General features: G+C 35.4%; 1 protein-coding gene across 6 annotated transcripts in view; it reads left to right on the forward strand.

Moving 5' to 3' along the window:
* The window catches only part of rbfox3b (RNA binding fox-1 homolog 3b), a 329,672-nt gene that overhangs the window by 303,250 nt on the left and 10,275 nt on the right, over nucleotides 1-16,147 (forward strand). For 5 of the 6 annotated variants that reach the window (XM_039667225.2, XM_089128113.1, XM_089128116.1 and 2 more), the window contains 3 exons: nucleotides 4,536-4,594; nucleotides 9,278-9,356; nucleotides 14,772-15,849. In XM_039667225.2, coding sequence (XP_039523159.1) covers nucleotides 4,536-4,594; nucleotides 9,278-9,356; nucleotides 14,772-14,816 — 183 coding nt within the window. In that variant the 3' untranslated portion in view covers nucleotides 14,817-15,849. Of the gene's footprint in view, nucleotides 1-4,535; nucleotides 4,595-9,277; nucleotides 9,357-14,771; nucleotides 15,850-16,147 lie in introns of those variants that run through there. The other variant, XM_089128114.1, reaches the window with a different exon arrangement.

Consider the following 16,147-nt stretch of genomic DNA (forward strand, 5'->3'; position numbering starts at 1 on the left):
GTTCCCTGCTGCACTCAGTTTAGTGTTGTTTATGTGCTGTTGTATCAGTGATGGGAGTGTTGGAGTGCTTCCTCACTGGTCCTGCTGTCTGTCTAGGGACCCTCAGTAGTGAACGCTTAGTGTGTTTCTATAGTGAGGCACTGATGAGGATTCAGATAAAGGGATTCATCTTCCCGCCGGCACTGCTGTTCACACACACACACACACACACACACATCTGTTTTACATAGATAGTGACACACTTGACCCTCAGTGACCCGCAGGAAGTCGAACATATTCACACTCTCTCATCTCTCCTTCTCTCGTTCTCTGCTCTCAGATCTGTTTCTCGCCTCTTCTTTCCAAATATGGTTTGAAAAACTGATACATTTTTCATTTTTTATCTAATCTATTTTTCATTCTATTTTTAGATTTGGTTTTGTTCAAGTCGAACTGTACGAAACACTGATATATTAGAGTGTTAGTCTTAATGGGTACTTTTCTCTTCTCATTTTTCTTTTCTGTTCTTTTCTTTTATCTTTTTCATTTCATTTCTGAGATTTCTTTGTTTTTTCTCCATCTCTTTTTTGATTTTCTTCTTTTATTTTACTTTCTTTTCCATTATTATTTTTTCTATCATATATATATATATATATGTATATAGGGCTTTTAACAAAGGATTGTTCCAAAGCGGTTTTACAGTGATAATAGGAAATTAAAGTAACGGATTGTTTTGGCTTTATGACAGCTCTAGAATAAAGTTATTATTTTCCAGCTGAAGTTAGTTTTGATTGATTCTCTTCCATCGCAACAATCATTAGTTATTAGCTTAGGGGGCGCTAACACGACACTGTTTGAACAGAAAACTCTGAAGTTCTCTATACTCAAACTTCAAAAACGGGAACCCGTGAGAAAACAAATGGCGCGCATACGCGTATTAAGAGCCCACTCCACAGGTATGAGCGTTTGAATATATATAGTCCTTCCCTATAAAAAACAACCCTCAACAAACTAGTCAGGCCTTAAAAATTATAATACAGAATTTTTATGGGTTCGGCGTAGCCACGCGAACCGGAACTATCCCGACCACGATTATCTTTACAGAGGTGAAGGGAAGGAGGTCTTCACAGGGGAGGGACTAGTGACACTTCAGGAATGCGTTGTCGCCGTGTCCAGGCGCAGGTCCTTCATCAGATCTGGATACAGCCTGGATCCGGCGGACTGCGGTAAACCTCGGGATAAACAGAGAGACTAATATTAGCGTAGACGTCATCCATTTTATGATGTAACCAGTACATCAGGATTTGTGGGAAGTGTTCCCGGTTCCTCCTGATTTAATCTATGCAGCCTGTCATTGAATTATAGAACACTCTTAGAAGAAAAGTTTCTATATTAAAAGGTTCTATCAGCGCTATGTATTTGGAACCCCTAAAAGGTTCTATACACTCTTTAAAAAAGGGTTCCTCTGGGTTCTATATAGAACCCTGGGGTTCCATACTTGGGCAATAGAACCTTTTACCAAAAAAAAATGGTTCTATATAGAACCATTTTGGAGTTCCATATATGAAGCGGGGGATGGAACCATTTCTGGTTCTAAATAGAACCATTTCTTCTAAGAGTGAAGTCTACAGTACATTGTGTTTTGCGTATGCTAGGTCAAAGAGATGTGTTTGGAAGTAGGAAAGTCTGTTCCGAAGTTTTGGTGCTAAATAGGAAAAGGATCTCCCACCTGCAGTTGATTTTGATATTCTAGGTATTATCAACTGGCCAGAATTTCGAGATCGCAATAGACGTGAAGGACTATAATGCGTTAAGAGCTCGCTCAAGTACTGCGGAGCTAAACCATTCAGTGCTTTATAAGTAATCAGCAATATTTTAAAATGTATCTGATGTTTAATAGGCAGCCAATGCAGTGTTGACACAACCGGGCTAAAATGGTCATACTTCCTGGTTCTGGTATAAAGTCGAGCTGGACCAGCTGTAGTTTGTTTATTAAGCGTGCAGGGCAACCACCCAGTAGATCATTACAATAATCTAGCCTTGATGTCATGAACTCGTTAACTAACTGTAACGCATTTGTCAATGAAAGCATATGACGCAATTTAGATATATTTTTAAGATGAAAAAGTGCGGTTTTACAGAAACTATTCATGTGACTTTCAAATGAAAGATTGCCTCAAAGAGCACACCCAGGTTCCTAACTGACGACGAAGACTTAAAGGGATACTCCACTTTTTTTGGAAATGGGCTCATTTTACCAGTTAAACGGTTGGGTTTTACCGTTTTCAAATCCATTCAGTCGATTTTTTTATATTTAGAAGAATATCAGTAACCAGACAGTTTCTGGTCTCATTGACTCTCATAGTATATGTTTTTCCTACTATGGAAGTAAATGAGACCAGAAACTGACTGGTTATCGATATTCTTCTAAATATCAGAAAATCGACTGAATGGATTCGAAAACGGTAAAACTCAACTGTTTAACTCTAGGGGAGTGGTAAAATGAGCCTATTTCCAAAAAAAGTGGAGTATCCCTTTAACTGTGAAAGCTAATTCCATGTTTCCTAATGATATCTCCTAATGGTAGCATGTACAGAGTGAACAGCAGCGGCCCTAGTACTGAGCCTTGTGGTACGCCACACTGAACTTGTGATCGATAAGACATCTCTTTATTTACTGCTACTAACGCTCAGATAAGTATGATATAAACCATGCAATACCTCTAATGCCAACATAATTTTCAAGTCTATTTAAAATCATTTTTTGGTCAATGGTATCAATAACACAGTCTCATCCCAAGTCATCATCTAACTTTTGACCATACGTCAACATCCGCCTTTTTAGGGTACCCTTAAACGTCAGTTAGTTGACAATCCCGGGCCGTCATACAACTGACGCTTTACCTTTAACGTTGGTTAGGTGATGGGGTAGGTTTAGGTCTGGGGTAGGGTTAGGATCCGATAACGTCATCTAACCGACGTTTCCTTAAACGCCCTAAAAAGGCGTTGACGCATGGTCAAAAGACGTCCCAAGACGTCAGTTATATGACGTCTTGGGATGAGACTGCGCTGCCATCAACACTAAGATTAAGTAACACTAATAGAGAGATACAACCACGATCGGATGCAAGAAAAGATCATTTGTGGCTCTAATGAGAGCTGTCTCGGTACTATGGTGCGGTCTAAATCCGGGCTGAAGATCCTCGCAGATATCATTTCTTTCTAAAAAGGGACATAGTTGGGAAGATACTGCCTTTTATCGTGTCTTTGACAGAAAAGGCAGATTTGAGATCGATAATTGACTAATTCTGTCTCAGTTTGTGTTTTTTTTTAACAACTACAATATCCTTGTGACAAATATGAGTTAATTATATTGGGAAGGGGATCTATGACATCTGGAAGCATCTCTTTCATTAGTATAGTCGGTAAAGGGTCTAACATACAGTAAATGTTGTCAATTTAGATGATTTAACGAGTTTAGACAATGCACCCCCAATGCGATACTGTAATAAACGGTTGCATAGTTATAATCGTGTATAATAGTCGTATGTTTATTATGGATTTCTTTTCAGTACTCTATCCTTAAAGTGATTATAATTTAGACTTTCGGTCAGTCTAACTAGATATTCTCCTCATTTCTCATTTCTTCTCCTCTCGGCTCCTCTCACTCCTTCCTCTGGTTGTGTCTCTCGCTCTCTCTCTCTCTTCTCGGCTCATCTTCAGTGGTGTGGTCTGTTATATTTAGCGTCGGGCTCTCAGTGTCCTGGTAAAGGCATGTTCAGTGTATTGGGCCGGAGGTGCTGACAGTCTGATTTATTACCCCGTGTGTTCGTAGGCTGGGGCTCCAATCAGCTCAGTCCCACAGGAAGTTCACCACGCCCACTCCTCCTCACTTCCTGTCCCCGCGGGAACGTGACCTCACAATCCTCCGCTCAACCTCTAACCTGATTTCACTCACAAACTCACAAACGTATTCCAGTTTAAATAGTTTTGCGAGTGACGGGAAATCAAGCCGTCTAACTCGAGCCTTCCCGTTCCGTCTCAAATTCACTATAACTCAAAACACAAAGTTTCTGTGCTGATTTTAAATGCGGCACGGCTTATCAATGCGAAACTCTCAGCATCTTGAAAGTGTGTGCTGTAGCGCCTCCCAGTGGAAAGCACTGCACGTTTGTGTTTGTGTGTGTGTCGGGCCGGAGAGTGTAAAACAGTGTCTGTTCTGGTTCTGACGCTCTGATTAATGTGTGTTATTAGCGATTTGCCTACAGACAAATGAGCTCCACTCCACCTCAGAGTCTCTGCTGATTATGATACAAGCGCCACATCCACACAATCTACACAAAGTGTTTCAAAACATAGAGATATGCATCTGAAGGCATCTTATGCACACTTTTGCACACACCCTGTGACAGATCCCTTTCAAAAGGGGTTTTGTACCTCTTGTTCTGAGAGAATTGATTTCGTGCATCCTTTGCTAGAATGCATTGAGCTCAGATTTTAAATGCATTGGAGATGCACGGATAAATAAATGCATGAATGAGTGTTTTGTGTTTTCAGGGCGGATACGCTGCGTACAGATACACTCAGCCTGCGACGGCCACAGCGTACAGCGACAGGTACGAGTTCACACTTGCACACACTCCTGATATTTAGGGTGGAAACACAGTTACTTTGTAGAAACCTCATGAGAACCCATCCAACTCAGAGCAAATGCAGTATTAAAGTGTTAGATTTAGTAAATGTATATTTTTTATTATATATATATATATATATATATTAGGGCTGTGCAAAAATTAATTGCGATTAATCGCATCCAAAATAAAAATATCTGTTTACATAATATATTTGTGTGTGCTGTGTATAATTATTTTGTATATATAAATATCTATGCATGCATGTATATATTTAAGAATTATTTGCGATTAAATTCTGTATATATAAATACATAATCTATATTATATAAATATTTTATATATGAATAACACATTTTGTTCAATATATACATGCATGTGTGTGTATTTATATATACAAAATAATTATATACAGCACACACAAATATATTATGTAAACACAGACTTTTATTTTGGATGCGATAAATCGCAATTAATTTTTGCACAGCCCTAATATATATATATATATATTTTTTTTATTATTATTTTTATTTTATTTTATTCATAGCATACATAGCAGTGGTGCTGGAAGTGAAGCAGTGTTACCATTTTAGTATTATTTATATAGTATTTATTATAGTTTTTAATAATTATTATATTTTATTAATATAAATAGCATTTAGTTTTCATTTTTTTCATGTTTTAATATTTTTTATGTAAAATTGTACTATTGTTTTTGTATTATTGTTATGAGTATATATTACTATTTATTAATATAAATAAAATTTAGTTTATATTTTTAGTTCATTTTTTTATTTTAGTTTTAGTACTATTTATACTTTCACAATATTTATAGTATTATTTATTCTTATAATTATATTTTATATTGTAATTTCTGAAAACGAATTATATTAATTCATATTTTGAGTATTAATTATATAATTAGTTTATATTTTATTTTTTTTCCATTTGAGTTTTAGAAATGTCTTAATGTATTTTTTTTTTTTAATTAATTAAATAATTTAAAAAAATACTTTCAGGTTAAGTGAATTTCTTGTATTCTTATTATTATTGGTTTTTTTTTGTGATTTTAGTATTTCTTTTAGAACACTCTAAAAAATGCTGGGTTGTTTCAACCCAAATTTGGGTCAAATATGGACAAACCCAAATGTTGGGTTAAAAATGTCATTTAAAATGTTAACCCAACTTCAACTTTCACTTTCAATAGTACATTTTTTAATGACATTTTTAATACCAAAATTTGGGTTTGTCCATATTTGACCCAAATTTGGGTTGAAACAACCCAGCATTTTTTAGAGTGAATTATTCTACTTTTTAGAACTTAATTCGTTTCACCAACAATAACAACAGCATTTCTAATTTTCTACTTTCATTTTCATAAGTTGTTTCTCATCTAATATCATATATTTCCCCCAGCTTTATTTTGCTGGCGAGTCTGAGTGAGCCATTTGCTAATGAGGAGGAGAAATAAACATAATTCAAGACATTTCTCTGAAACCAAAAGCAGTTTTAATTTAACTTTTGCTTCTCGAGCAAATTTATGTTGCTATAAAGAGTGTTTGTATATTTTTACAGGAAAACAAGGCAATAATACTGATTATAGCGATTACTGAAATGATGTTTTGCGGTGTGGTGAAGTCAGTGTTGTGCTTTCAAAGCAGGTTTCTTGCCAATCCAGACTGAGTCAGCACACTCATCGTCCACACACACACACACACACACACATTAAAGCACATGTATATCTCCTACTGTAAAGCTGCCCTTTTCTCTCTCTTTCTCCCTGTGTTTGAGTTGTTGCCCGTGGCCGAGGGCTTGTGTTTTCTTATCTGCTCTCTGCAGACATTCATTTGCAAGCCGTGTGAGGAGAAGAAGCAGAGAGTGGAATATGTGCAATATAAATGAAAGGAAATGACACGTGTTGTCCTTCCTGTGGAGGATTAGTTCCAAACCAGCAACACAACACGAAGCCTGCGGCGGCATCCCGTTCACTTCGTCTTCACACACCTCAGCCTTTCTTTCCCTCTTCTCAGCCTTTCTTTCCCTCTTTTCAGCCTTTCTTTCCCTCTTCTCAGCCTTTCTTTCCCTCTTTTCAGCCTTTCTTTCCCTCTTTTCAGCCTTTCTTTCCCTCTTCTCAACCTTTCTTTCCCTCTTTTCAACCTTTTTTTCCCTCTTTTCGGCCTTTCTTTCCCTCTTCTCAACCTTTCTTTCCCTCTTTTCAACCTTTTTTCCTTCTTCTCAACCTTTCTTTCCCTCTTCTCAACCTTTTTTCCTTCTTCTCAACCTTTCTTTCCCTCTTTTCAACCTTTTTTCCTTCTTCTCAACCTTTCTTTCCCTCTTTTCAGCCTTTCTTTCCCTCTTCTCAACCTTTCTTTCCCTCTTCTCAACCTTTCTTTCCCTCTTATTCTTGATTTGTTTAATTCTCTCGTCGTCTTTCTTCTTGTCATCTACCTTAGAAATATTAAAAAAGTCACAAAATTAGGTCACACTTTAGTTTAGGGTCCAGTTTTCACTCTTCACTATGACTTGTGCCTCAGTAAATAACTAATTACTGCTTTATTAATAGTTAAGGTATTTAAGTTTAGAATAAGGGATGTAGAATATGGTAATCCAGATTAATATGGGCTTTATCAGCACTATTAAACAGCCATTAGCCTAGTAATATGCATACTAATTAGCAAATAGTTAATAGTGAGAACTGGACTCTAAACGTAAGTGTGACCCAAAATAGTTTATGAGGGATTTTCAATAGAGCCCGACCGATACCGATACAAATATTTGTTGGTTTTAAAATCCGATATTCCGATATATCGGCCGATATATATATATATATATATATATATATATATATATTCAGAAACGCGCAACAAAACATTAACAGATTTCCCTAACATTAGTTATTTGTAGTTATTTATGAGTTTTTACTAAAATAATACGATAATGCATTTTAAAAAGAAACTTGTTTCTTTTTTTTCACAATACAACAGACTGATGATAGTGGCATTAGCTAGCTTTGTGTGCGTTTTTATTTCATTGTTGAAATATTCATTTATCGGCCATTATAACTGCCGATATACCGATAGTTTGGGAAATGCCTAATATCGGCCGATAATATCGGGTTACACTTTATTTCGATAGTCACTTTAGACATTCTACTAACTATAAGTAACTTTTCAACTACATGTCAACTAAGTGTCATTAGAGTATTAGTAGACTCTAGTAGACTGTTAGTTTAGGGTTAGGTGTTAGAGTTCAGGTTAGGAGAACAGGTTGACTTGTAGTTGCTAAGTTACTTACAGTCAGTTGAATGTCTGTTGGGGGACCAACAAAATAAAGTGTTAGCAGATATTAAGCTGACAGTCTACTAATACTCTAATGATAGTTAGTTGACATGTAACGGCAAAGTTACTTATAGTTAGTTGAATGTCTAAAGTGGACTATCAAAATAAAGTGTTACCCAATATTGGTCTGCCGATAATATCGGCCTGCCGATAATGACGGCCTGCCGATAATGACGGTCTGCCGATAATAACGGCCTGCCGATAATAACGGTCTGCCGATAATGACGGCCTGCCGATAATGACGGTCTGCCGATAATGACGGTCTGCCGATAATGACGGTCTGTCGATAATGACGGTCTGCCGATAATAACGGTCTGCCGATAATGACGGCCTGCCGATAATAACGGCCTGCCGATAATAACGGTCTGCCGATAATGACGGCCTGCCGATAATGACGGTCTGCCGATAATGACGGTCTGCCGATAATATCGGTCTGCCGATAATGACGGTCTGCCGATAATGCCGGTCTGCCGATAATGACGGTCTGCCGATAATGACGGTCTGCCGATAATAACGGTCTGCCGATAATGACGGTCTGCCGATAATAACGGCCTGCCGATAATGACGGTCTGCCGATAATAACGGTCTGCCGATAATGACGGTCTGCCGATAATAACGGCCTGCCGATAATGACGGTCTGCCGATAATAACGGTCTGCCGATAATGACGGTCTGCCGATAATAACGGTCTGCCGATAATAACGGTCTGCCGATAATGATGGTCTGCCGATAATAACGGCCTGCCGATAATGACGGTCTGCCGATAATAACGGCCTGCCGATAATGACGGTCTGCCGATAATAACGGCCTGCCGATAATGACGGTCTGCCGATAATAACGGCCTGCCGATAATGATGGTCTGCCGATAATAACGGCCTGCCGATAATGACGGTCTGCCGATAATAACGGCCTGCCGATAATGACGGTCTGCCGATAATAACGGTCTGCCGATAATATCGGCCGATAATAATGGTCTGCCGATATATCGGTCTGGCTCTAATTTTCAACAGGAATTTCTCTTATACAAGCTCAACTTCACTGCAGTTTCCAGCTAAAATGAATAAAACAGACGAGTTTTATTCCTCCTTACACAAATCATGATTACAGGGGCAGATTATTGAATAATAAAGAATTATTTTCATGCAAACTCATAACATTTATACATAAAAATGGGAGATTTGCATTTCATATTTGCTCTTGCTAACACAAGTTTAGGGTACACTGAACAAAAAAAATGGCGTAGAACCAAATTTTCACTCAGAAATTGCTGTCTGGTGTTGTGCAAGAGTGTTTCTTCATGTTAAAGCATCTCTTGATTCATGTTTGTGCAGTTATGGGAGAGTCTATGCAACCACTGACCCCTATCACCACACCATCGGCCCGGCGGCCACATACAGCGTGGGGACCATGGTAAGATCAACACACACACACACTCGAACTGTTTCCCGTGATTACGAACCCTTGTTTCCCTCATCTGAGCCAGGAGTGTTCAGCGTGTGTTTCTGTGACGAGGAAGTCAGTCGGTTAATGTCTGTTTTTAGCTAGCGTTTGCAGCTAACATCAAAGATGAAGGCACTAATGGGCCGTCAGAGTGGCCGTCGTTTGCTCTCCATTTCCCCCAAATTAACGAGAACGGTAACGCATACAGCAGTGTGCCGTGGGACAGGCTCGACTAAAGCACGGATGGTTCATTTTTCAACCACCTCTCTCTATCAGAAAGAGGAAAAAAACACTTATTTGGCACTCCGGCATGCGTGCGGTCTCTCACCGACGAGGACGTCAGCGAAACAAATGAAAACTAAATTAGCACGAGAAGCAGTGGACAGTTCCCCGGTGCAGCTGCTAGCTAAAAGCTTTCATTAATTAAGACGCTTTGTTTGAAACTCATTCATTTGCTAAATTAACTTTTCCTGAAATCCTGCTTCCCTGCAAAACTCCTTCCTTGTTTCTTCCTCAACAGTGAGAAGCAGAAAAGCCCCGGCTCTGTTCCAAAACACAGTGAGCGGCCCGTCTAGTGCGCACAGAGACAGCTTGTTAGCATTGAAAACCAGTAGACGGCGCACAGTTTTACACTTTTAATTCGAATCAGCACCTTAAAAAGTGTTAAAATTGTCCTTTTTATATATCAAATTGACCTTTTCATTGATTGATGTATTACAGTTTCTCTCTGTTCTTCCACCAGTTTTAATAGATTTTTTTTTGTTGTTGCAATGCATTCTGGGATTGTACATAAAGTTTATTTTGTTCCTCTGTGTTTTTTTTTTTTGACTCGTTTTCCATTTCAAATATCTAAAAATTCTTGATGCTTTCACTCAAGACGCAAAATGACATGAAATAAAAATAAATCAAGTGAGATTATGTTTAAAAGGAGAACAATTATCTGCAAATTGACTCAGAAAATACTCTTTTTCCCTCTGAATTAAGTGTTTTTCTTCTTTCTCCACTGGCAGATTTTGATCTTTCTTAATTTTGATCAGTTTCTCCAAAAAAATATATTATTATTATTATTATTATTATTATTATTATTATTATTATATATATTATATATTATATATAATATTATTATTATATATTATTATTATATATATTTTTTATATATATATATATATATACATATGTTTCTCAAATAAATATATATATATATACTATATATATATATATATATATATGTTAACTTTTATTTTTAATATGGTAAATAGGTAATTGAAATGCAGATAAGTTAAAATAGAATATAAATCAAATTAGATGGAAAAACTTAAAGTTATTGTTAACTATTAAAAATCATTTTTGTTCATTGAAGTAAAGCTGAAATAAAATATAAATCAAATTAGATTAAAATAATAATAAGTTAAAGTAAAGTCTATGAATAAGTTCAAACTAAAACAAATAAAAATAAATAGAAATTGACAACAAAAGCACATAATACAATTACTAATACTTAAACTTAAATTAAATAAATGAAAATAAAAGCTAATTCAGAATAAATGAAAACTGATCTTAATTAAAGAATATTTCGATTTTAAAAAGCCTTTGATGTCTTATGATGCTGTCTAGTTAGGGTGCTCACTAGGTTTTGGAACAGACCCACACCACTTGTCCATTTCAGTGTGTGTGTGTGTGTGTACTGATGCAGAAGAACCTGAGAACTCCAGATTCACAGAGCAATGAACCGATCCCTCATCTGTCAGAGAAAGAGCACTTTGCTGTTTTTGGCTCTTTCATCATAACTGATTAACGGCGGCGCGAGATGGCGGAGCTTTTTGCTTTTAAAATTCCTTTAATAATTAGTTCCTCTGAGGTTGCATTAAATTCTCTTTGCTGCTTTTCCCAGCGTCATGAAATTGCAGAGGGCTTCCACCCGAGCCGGCGAGCGGGTTCCCCTCAAATTAGGGAGAATTACCCTTTGAAGGTCTGGAGTAAATCACGCGTACGGTCCGGATCACGGGGTGTGTGAGACCAGCGCTCGCCTGCGAGATTTATACGTGCTCAACTTTAAAGAGAATAATTGTACTTGCCTTTGAACAGCATCCACATTAATTTGATGTATCATAGTTCGAGCTCTGTGATGCTTTCAAAGGCGACGATGCCATTTCTGCACAATGCGGGGAGAAGATTGCTAGTTAGTGACTCTGTAATGAGATCGCGAACACACACACACACACCGATCACGCGCGACCCCTTGATCTCACGATTAATAACGTGAACTTTTGAGAGAAGTTGTTTAAATCTGAGTTCTCAGAGTTCAGGATCAGAATTGTGTCGCTTTTCTATTCTGTCTGCATCAGCATTAGTAAACACACACACACACACACACACAGTCCCACACATCAATGCCGTTTAAAGTGCAACAGTGCCGCCCACTTTTCAGTGCTCTTGGTTCCTGGAATTATTTCTCCCATTCATTTTCCCCATAGGGAGTCAAAAAGTCATGAGTCATGAACCACAAACTTTGATTTGGAGCAAAAAAGGATTTGAAAATTATGCACTGAAGTATGAAAGTCCATTTATGCCACAAAAACTAAAAAAAAAAACATAAGTCAAAATTACGAAATGCTTAGTCAATTATGAGACAAAGCCAAATTATGACCTTAAAAGTCATAATTATGACAGATAAAATTATAATTTACGTTACAATTATTACATATTGAGTCAACATAATAAGATTTAACAGTCAAAATTGTGATTTAAAACTTAATTATGGGATTAAAAAGTCATGACATACTAAATTTAAATTATGAGACTAACAAGTCAAGTGGTAATTATGAGATAAAAGTTTAAATTATGATACAAAAAGTCAAAATTATGCCATTCTGCTTAAATTGACAAATCAGTCGTGAAATAACAAAACACAATTATGACATAGTCATAATTATGATATAAAAAGTCATAATTTTGACTTAGTATGTCAATTTCGACCTAGAAATATAAATAATACAATTGACTTATGTAATGATTAACGTCATTATTTTGACTTTTATGTCGCAATTGATATTTTGTTTTTGGCAGTGTCATAATTTTACTTCTTTTTAAAATTTACTTAAATGACTTGTGTCATTATAACGTCGAATAATAAAGTCGAAATTGACTCACTGCCAGAGATATTATGAGATAAATGATAATGAGATGACGTCATAATTTCAACAGTTTGTCAAAAAAATATCATGATTGACTCGTCAAAATTGTCATCATTTCCATTTATGTCATAATTGACTTTTTAAGTCAGTTTCGACAGTGTCAATTTCAAATTTCTGTCATGGTTTGACCTTTTTATCTAATAATTATCACCATTTAAGACGTAATGTCAATTTAAACTTGTGTCATAATTATGACTTATGTCAATTTTGTCCTAGTCTGTTATAATTTAGAATTTTTGTCATAGTTATGACACTTGATGTCATAATTTTGACATTTGAGGTCATAATTTTGACATTTGATGTCATAATTTTGACTTTTGGTGTCATAATTTTGACTTTTGGTGTCATAATTTTGATTTTTTATGTCATAATTTTGACATTTGAGGTCATAATTTTGACACTTCATGTCATAATTTTGACATTTGAGGTCATAATTTTGACATTTGATGTCATAATTTTGACTTTTGGTGTCATAATTTTGATTTTTTTTCTATGTCATAATTTTGACATTTGAGGTCATAATTTTGACACTTCATGTCATAATTTTGACATTTGAGGTCATAATTTTGACTTTTGGTGTCATAATTTTGACATTTGAGGTCATAATTTTGACATTTGAGGTCATGATTTTGACTTTTGATGTCATAATTTTGATTTTTTTATGTCATAATTTTGACATTTGAGGTCATAATTTTGACTTTTGGTGTCATAATTTTGACATTTGAGGTCATAATTTTGACATTTGAGGTCATAATTTTGACTTTTGATGTCATAATTTTGATTTTTTTATGTCATAATTTTGACATTTGAGGTCATAATTTTGACTTTTGGTGTCATAATTTTGATTTTTTATGTCATAATTTTGAAATTTGAGGTCATAATTTTGACTTTTGGTGTCATAATTTTGATTTTTTATGTCATAATTTTGACATTTGAGGTCATAATTTTGACTTTTGGTGTCATAATTTTGATTTTTTTTTATGTCATAATTTTGACATTTGAGGTCATAATTTTCACTTTTGGTGTCATAATTTTGATTTTTTTTCTATGTCATAATTTTGACATTTGAGGTCATAATTTTGACACTTCATGTCATAATTTTGACATTTGAGGTCATAATTTTGACTTTTGGTGTCATAATTTTGACATTTGAGGTCATGATTTTGACTTTTGATGTCATAATTTTGATTTTTTATGTCATAATTTTGACATTTGATGTCATAATTTTGATTTTTTATGTCATAATTTTGACATTTGAGGTCATAATTTTGACTTTTGGTGTCATAATTTTGACATTTGAGGTCATAATTTTGACTTTTGATGTCATAATTTTGATTTTTTTTATGTCATAATTTTGACATTTGAGGTCATAATTTTGACTTTTGGTGTCATAATTTTGATTTTTTATGTCATAATTTTGAAATTTGAGGTCATAATTTTGACTTTTGGTGTCATAATTTTGATTTTTTATGTCATAATTTTGACATTTGAGGTCATTATTTTGACTTTTGGTGTCATAATTTAGATTTTTTTTTTATGTCATAATTTTGACATTTGAGGTCATAATTTTGACACTTCATGTCATAATTTTGACATTTGATGTCATCATTTTGATTTTTAATGTCATATTAACTTTCTTATGTAGCAGAAATGGGCTTCCATACTAAAAAGTTATTTTGGCGTGACCCTAACCAACGTAATCAATCTTTCATATTTTTCTTCTCTGTGGAAAGTCATAGAAAATCCATCATGGATTTTTCCTTATCTTTTGACATTTGCAAAAATAGGAACACAAAAATTATATTTGTAGTTATTACTGTTAAAAACTATACAATATGACGATTTCTGAGAACCCTGGAAATGTGAAAAGTGGACATTTCCTTGCAGATTCATGGATAAACTTTGTAAAACTCACAACTTTATGGGTACAGCAGCTTTCCACTGGGGCAGTTCCCAATCAGGGACGACTTTATGTTCCTTATTTAGCCTTAAATGTCCATAGTAGCACCCTACGAGTACATATCACTACTCTGAGGCGCTAAAGACAGTTCCCCAATGGAGAAATGAATGTGATGTTCCCCATGGAACCCTGTGTATTCTAAAGGAAGGATTTTTGCGGGAGCAGGATTCCGCCGTTGCCGTGGCCACTAGCTTGACTCTGATTGGTGCTCTGTCATCTTTGATGTTGCAGGCAAGCCTGTACAGAGGAGGCTACAGCCGCTTCACGCCCTACTAGAGACTAAAGCACTGATCACACAAACTCACTTCTCAAAACCACTACACACACGGAGTCCCATTTACTAAAACGCTTCCGGGTCAGCCGATGACCTCATCCAAGACGGCCCGACTCTGTGGACCTCGTGGAAATCAATGGGGGAAATCGGAAGAGCAGCTCATAAATGTGGATTGACTTTTTCTTTCAGACGTGGCGTTTGTGTTTGGTGGTTTGAACGGGAAGCTGTTTTTAGATTTAGTTTGGCTTGGGTCTGTGTTTCATCATTGATTGGGTGTATTGTGTGTGTATAAGCTGCTAGTGTGAATTCAGACTCATGAGACAGATATATCTCAGGACTCTCTTGAACACACACACCCATCCCAGCAGACATTCGGATTCAGCGTCTCTATCGCCAGCATTACTCCAGTCTGATGAAGCTTTAGTTTGAAGGGTTTCTATGCGTGTTGTTCCTGAGATGAGAGGATTCGTCCCTCTCACGTTTGCACTAACAGACTTACCTCTGTACACAGCGGACAGGTTTAACTCACACTAACTAATGCTGAACGGGTGTGTGTGTGAACATGGGCGTTAATATGTTAAAGATTAAACCGTCATTTAATATATATGCAAAAATTGCATAATGTAGTTTTAGAGGTTAATAGAGAGATAATATGTAGACAGAAAGGATTTAAAGAAAAAAAACATGGATAAATATTTAAAGGAGATTTATCTAGACATTTCGGATATACAGAGAAATTGAAAAATAATAATACATATTTAGACTTGTATAAGGGGACATTGGGGAGGTTTATGGACATATTGTGAGGAAAAAATAATTAGATTTGAGAAATTATGCAAGCAGACATGGAGAGGTTTGAGTAGATAAATGATGTATGGGAACACAAGGGGAAATAGTCAAAATGATGACATTAAGTTGTAATTATGGCTTAAAAAGTGATATTATGAGATAAAAAGTTGAAATTATGACACAAAAAGTCAAAATTATGACATTCTATTGAAATTTAAAGTCACTTGTGACATAAAAGATTAAATTGTGAAGTCATATATACTGTATATATATATATATATATATATATATATATTTATATATGTATTTTTTTTTTTACTTTTTGACTTTTTGGTCTGTCAATTTCAACCTAAAAATACAAATAATGAAATTTACTTCATAATTTCGATTTATGTCATCATTTTGACTTTTATCACAATTGACATTGTTTCGCTTTAATCTCATGATTATCACTCTTTAAATCATGACTATGTCAATTAATATGTCTATTAATTAATATTATGTCTATTAATATGTCAATTTCAACTTGTGTCATAATAATGAC

The sequence above is a fragment of the Pimephales promelas genome, chromosome 3 (genome assembly GCF_988280905.1).
Source record: "Pimephales promelas chromosome 3, fPimPro1.hap1.1, whole genome shotgun sequence".
Lineage (NCBI taxonomy): Eukaryota > Metazoa > Chordata > Actinopteri > Cypriniformes > Leuciscidae > Pimephales > Pimephales promelas.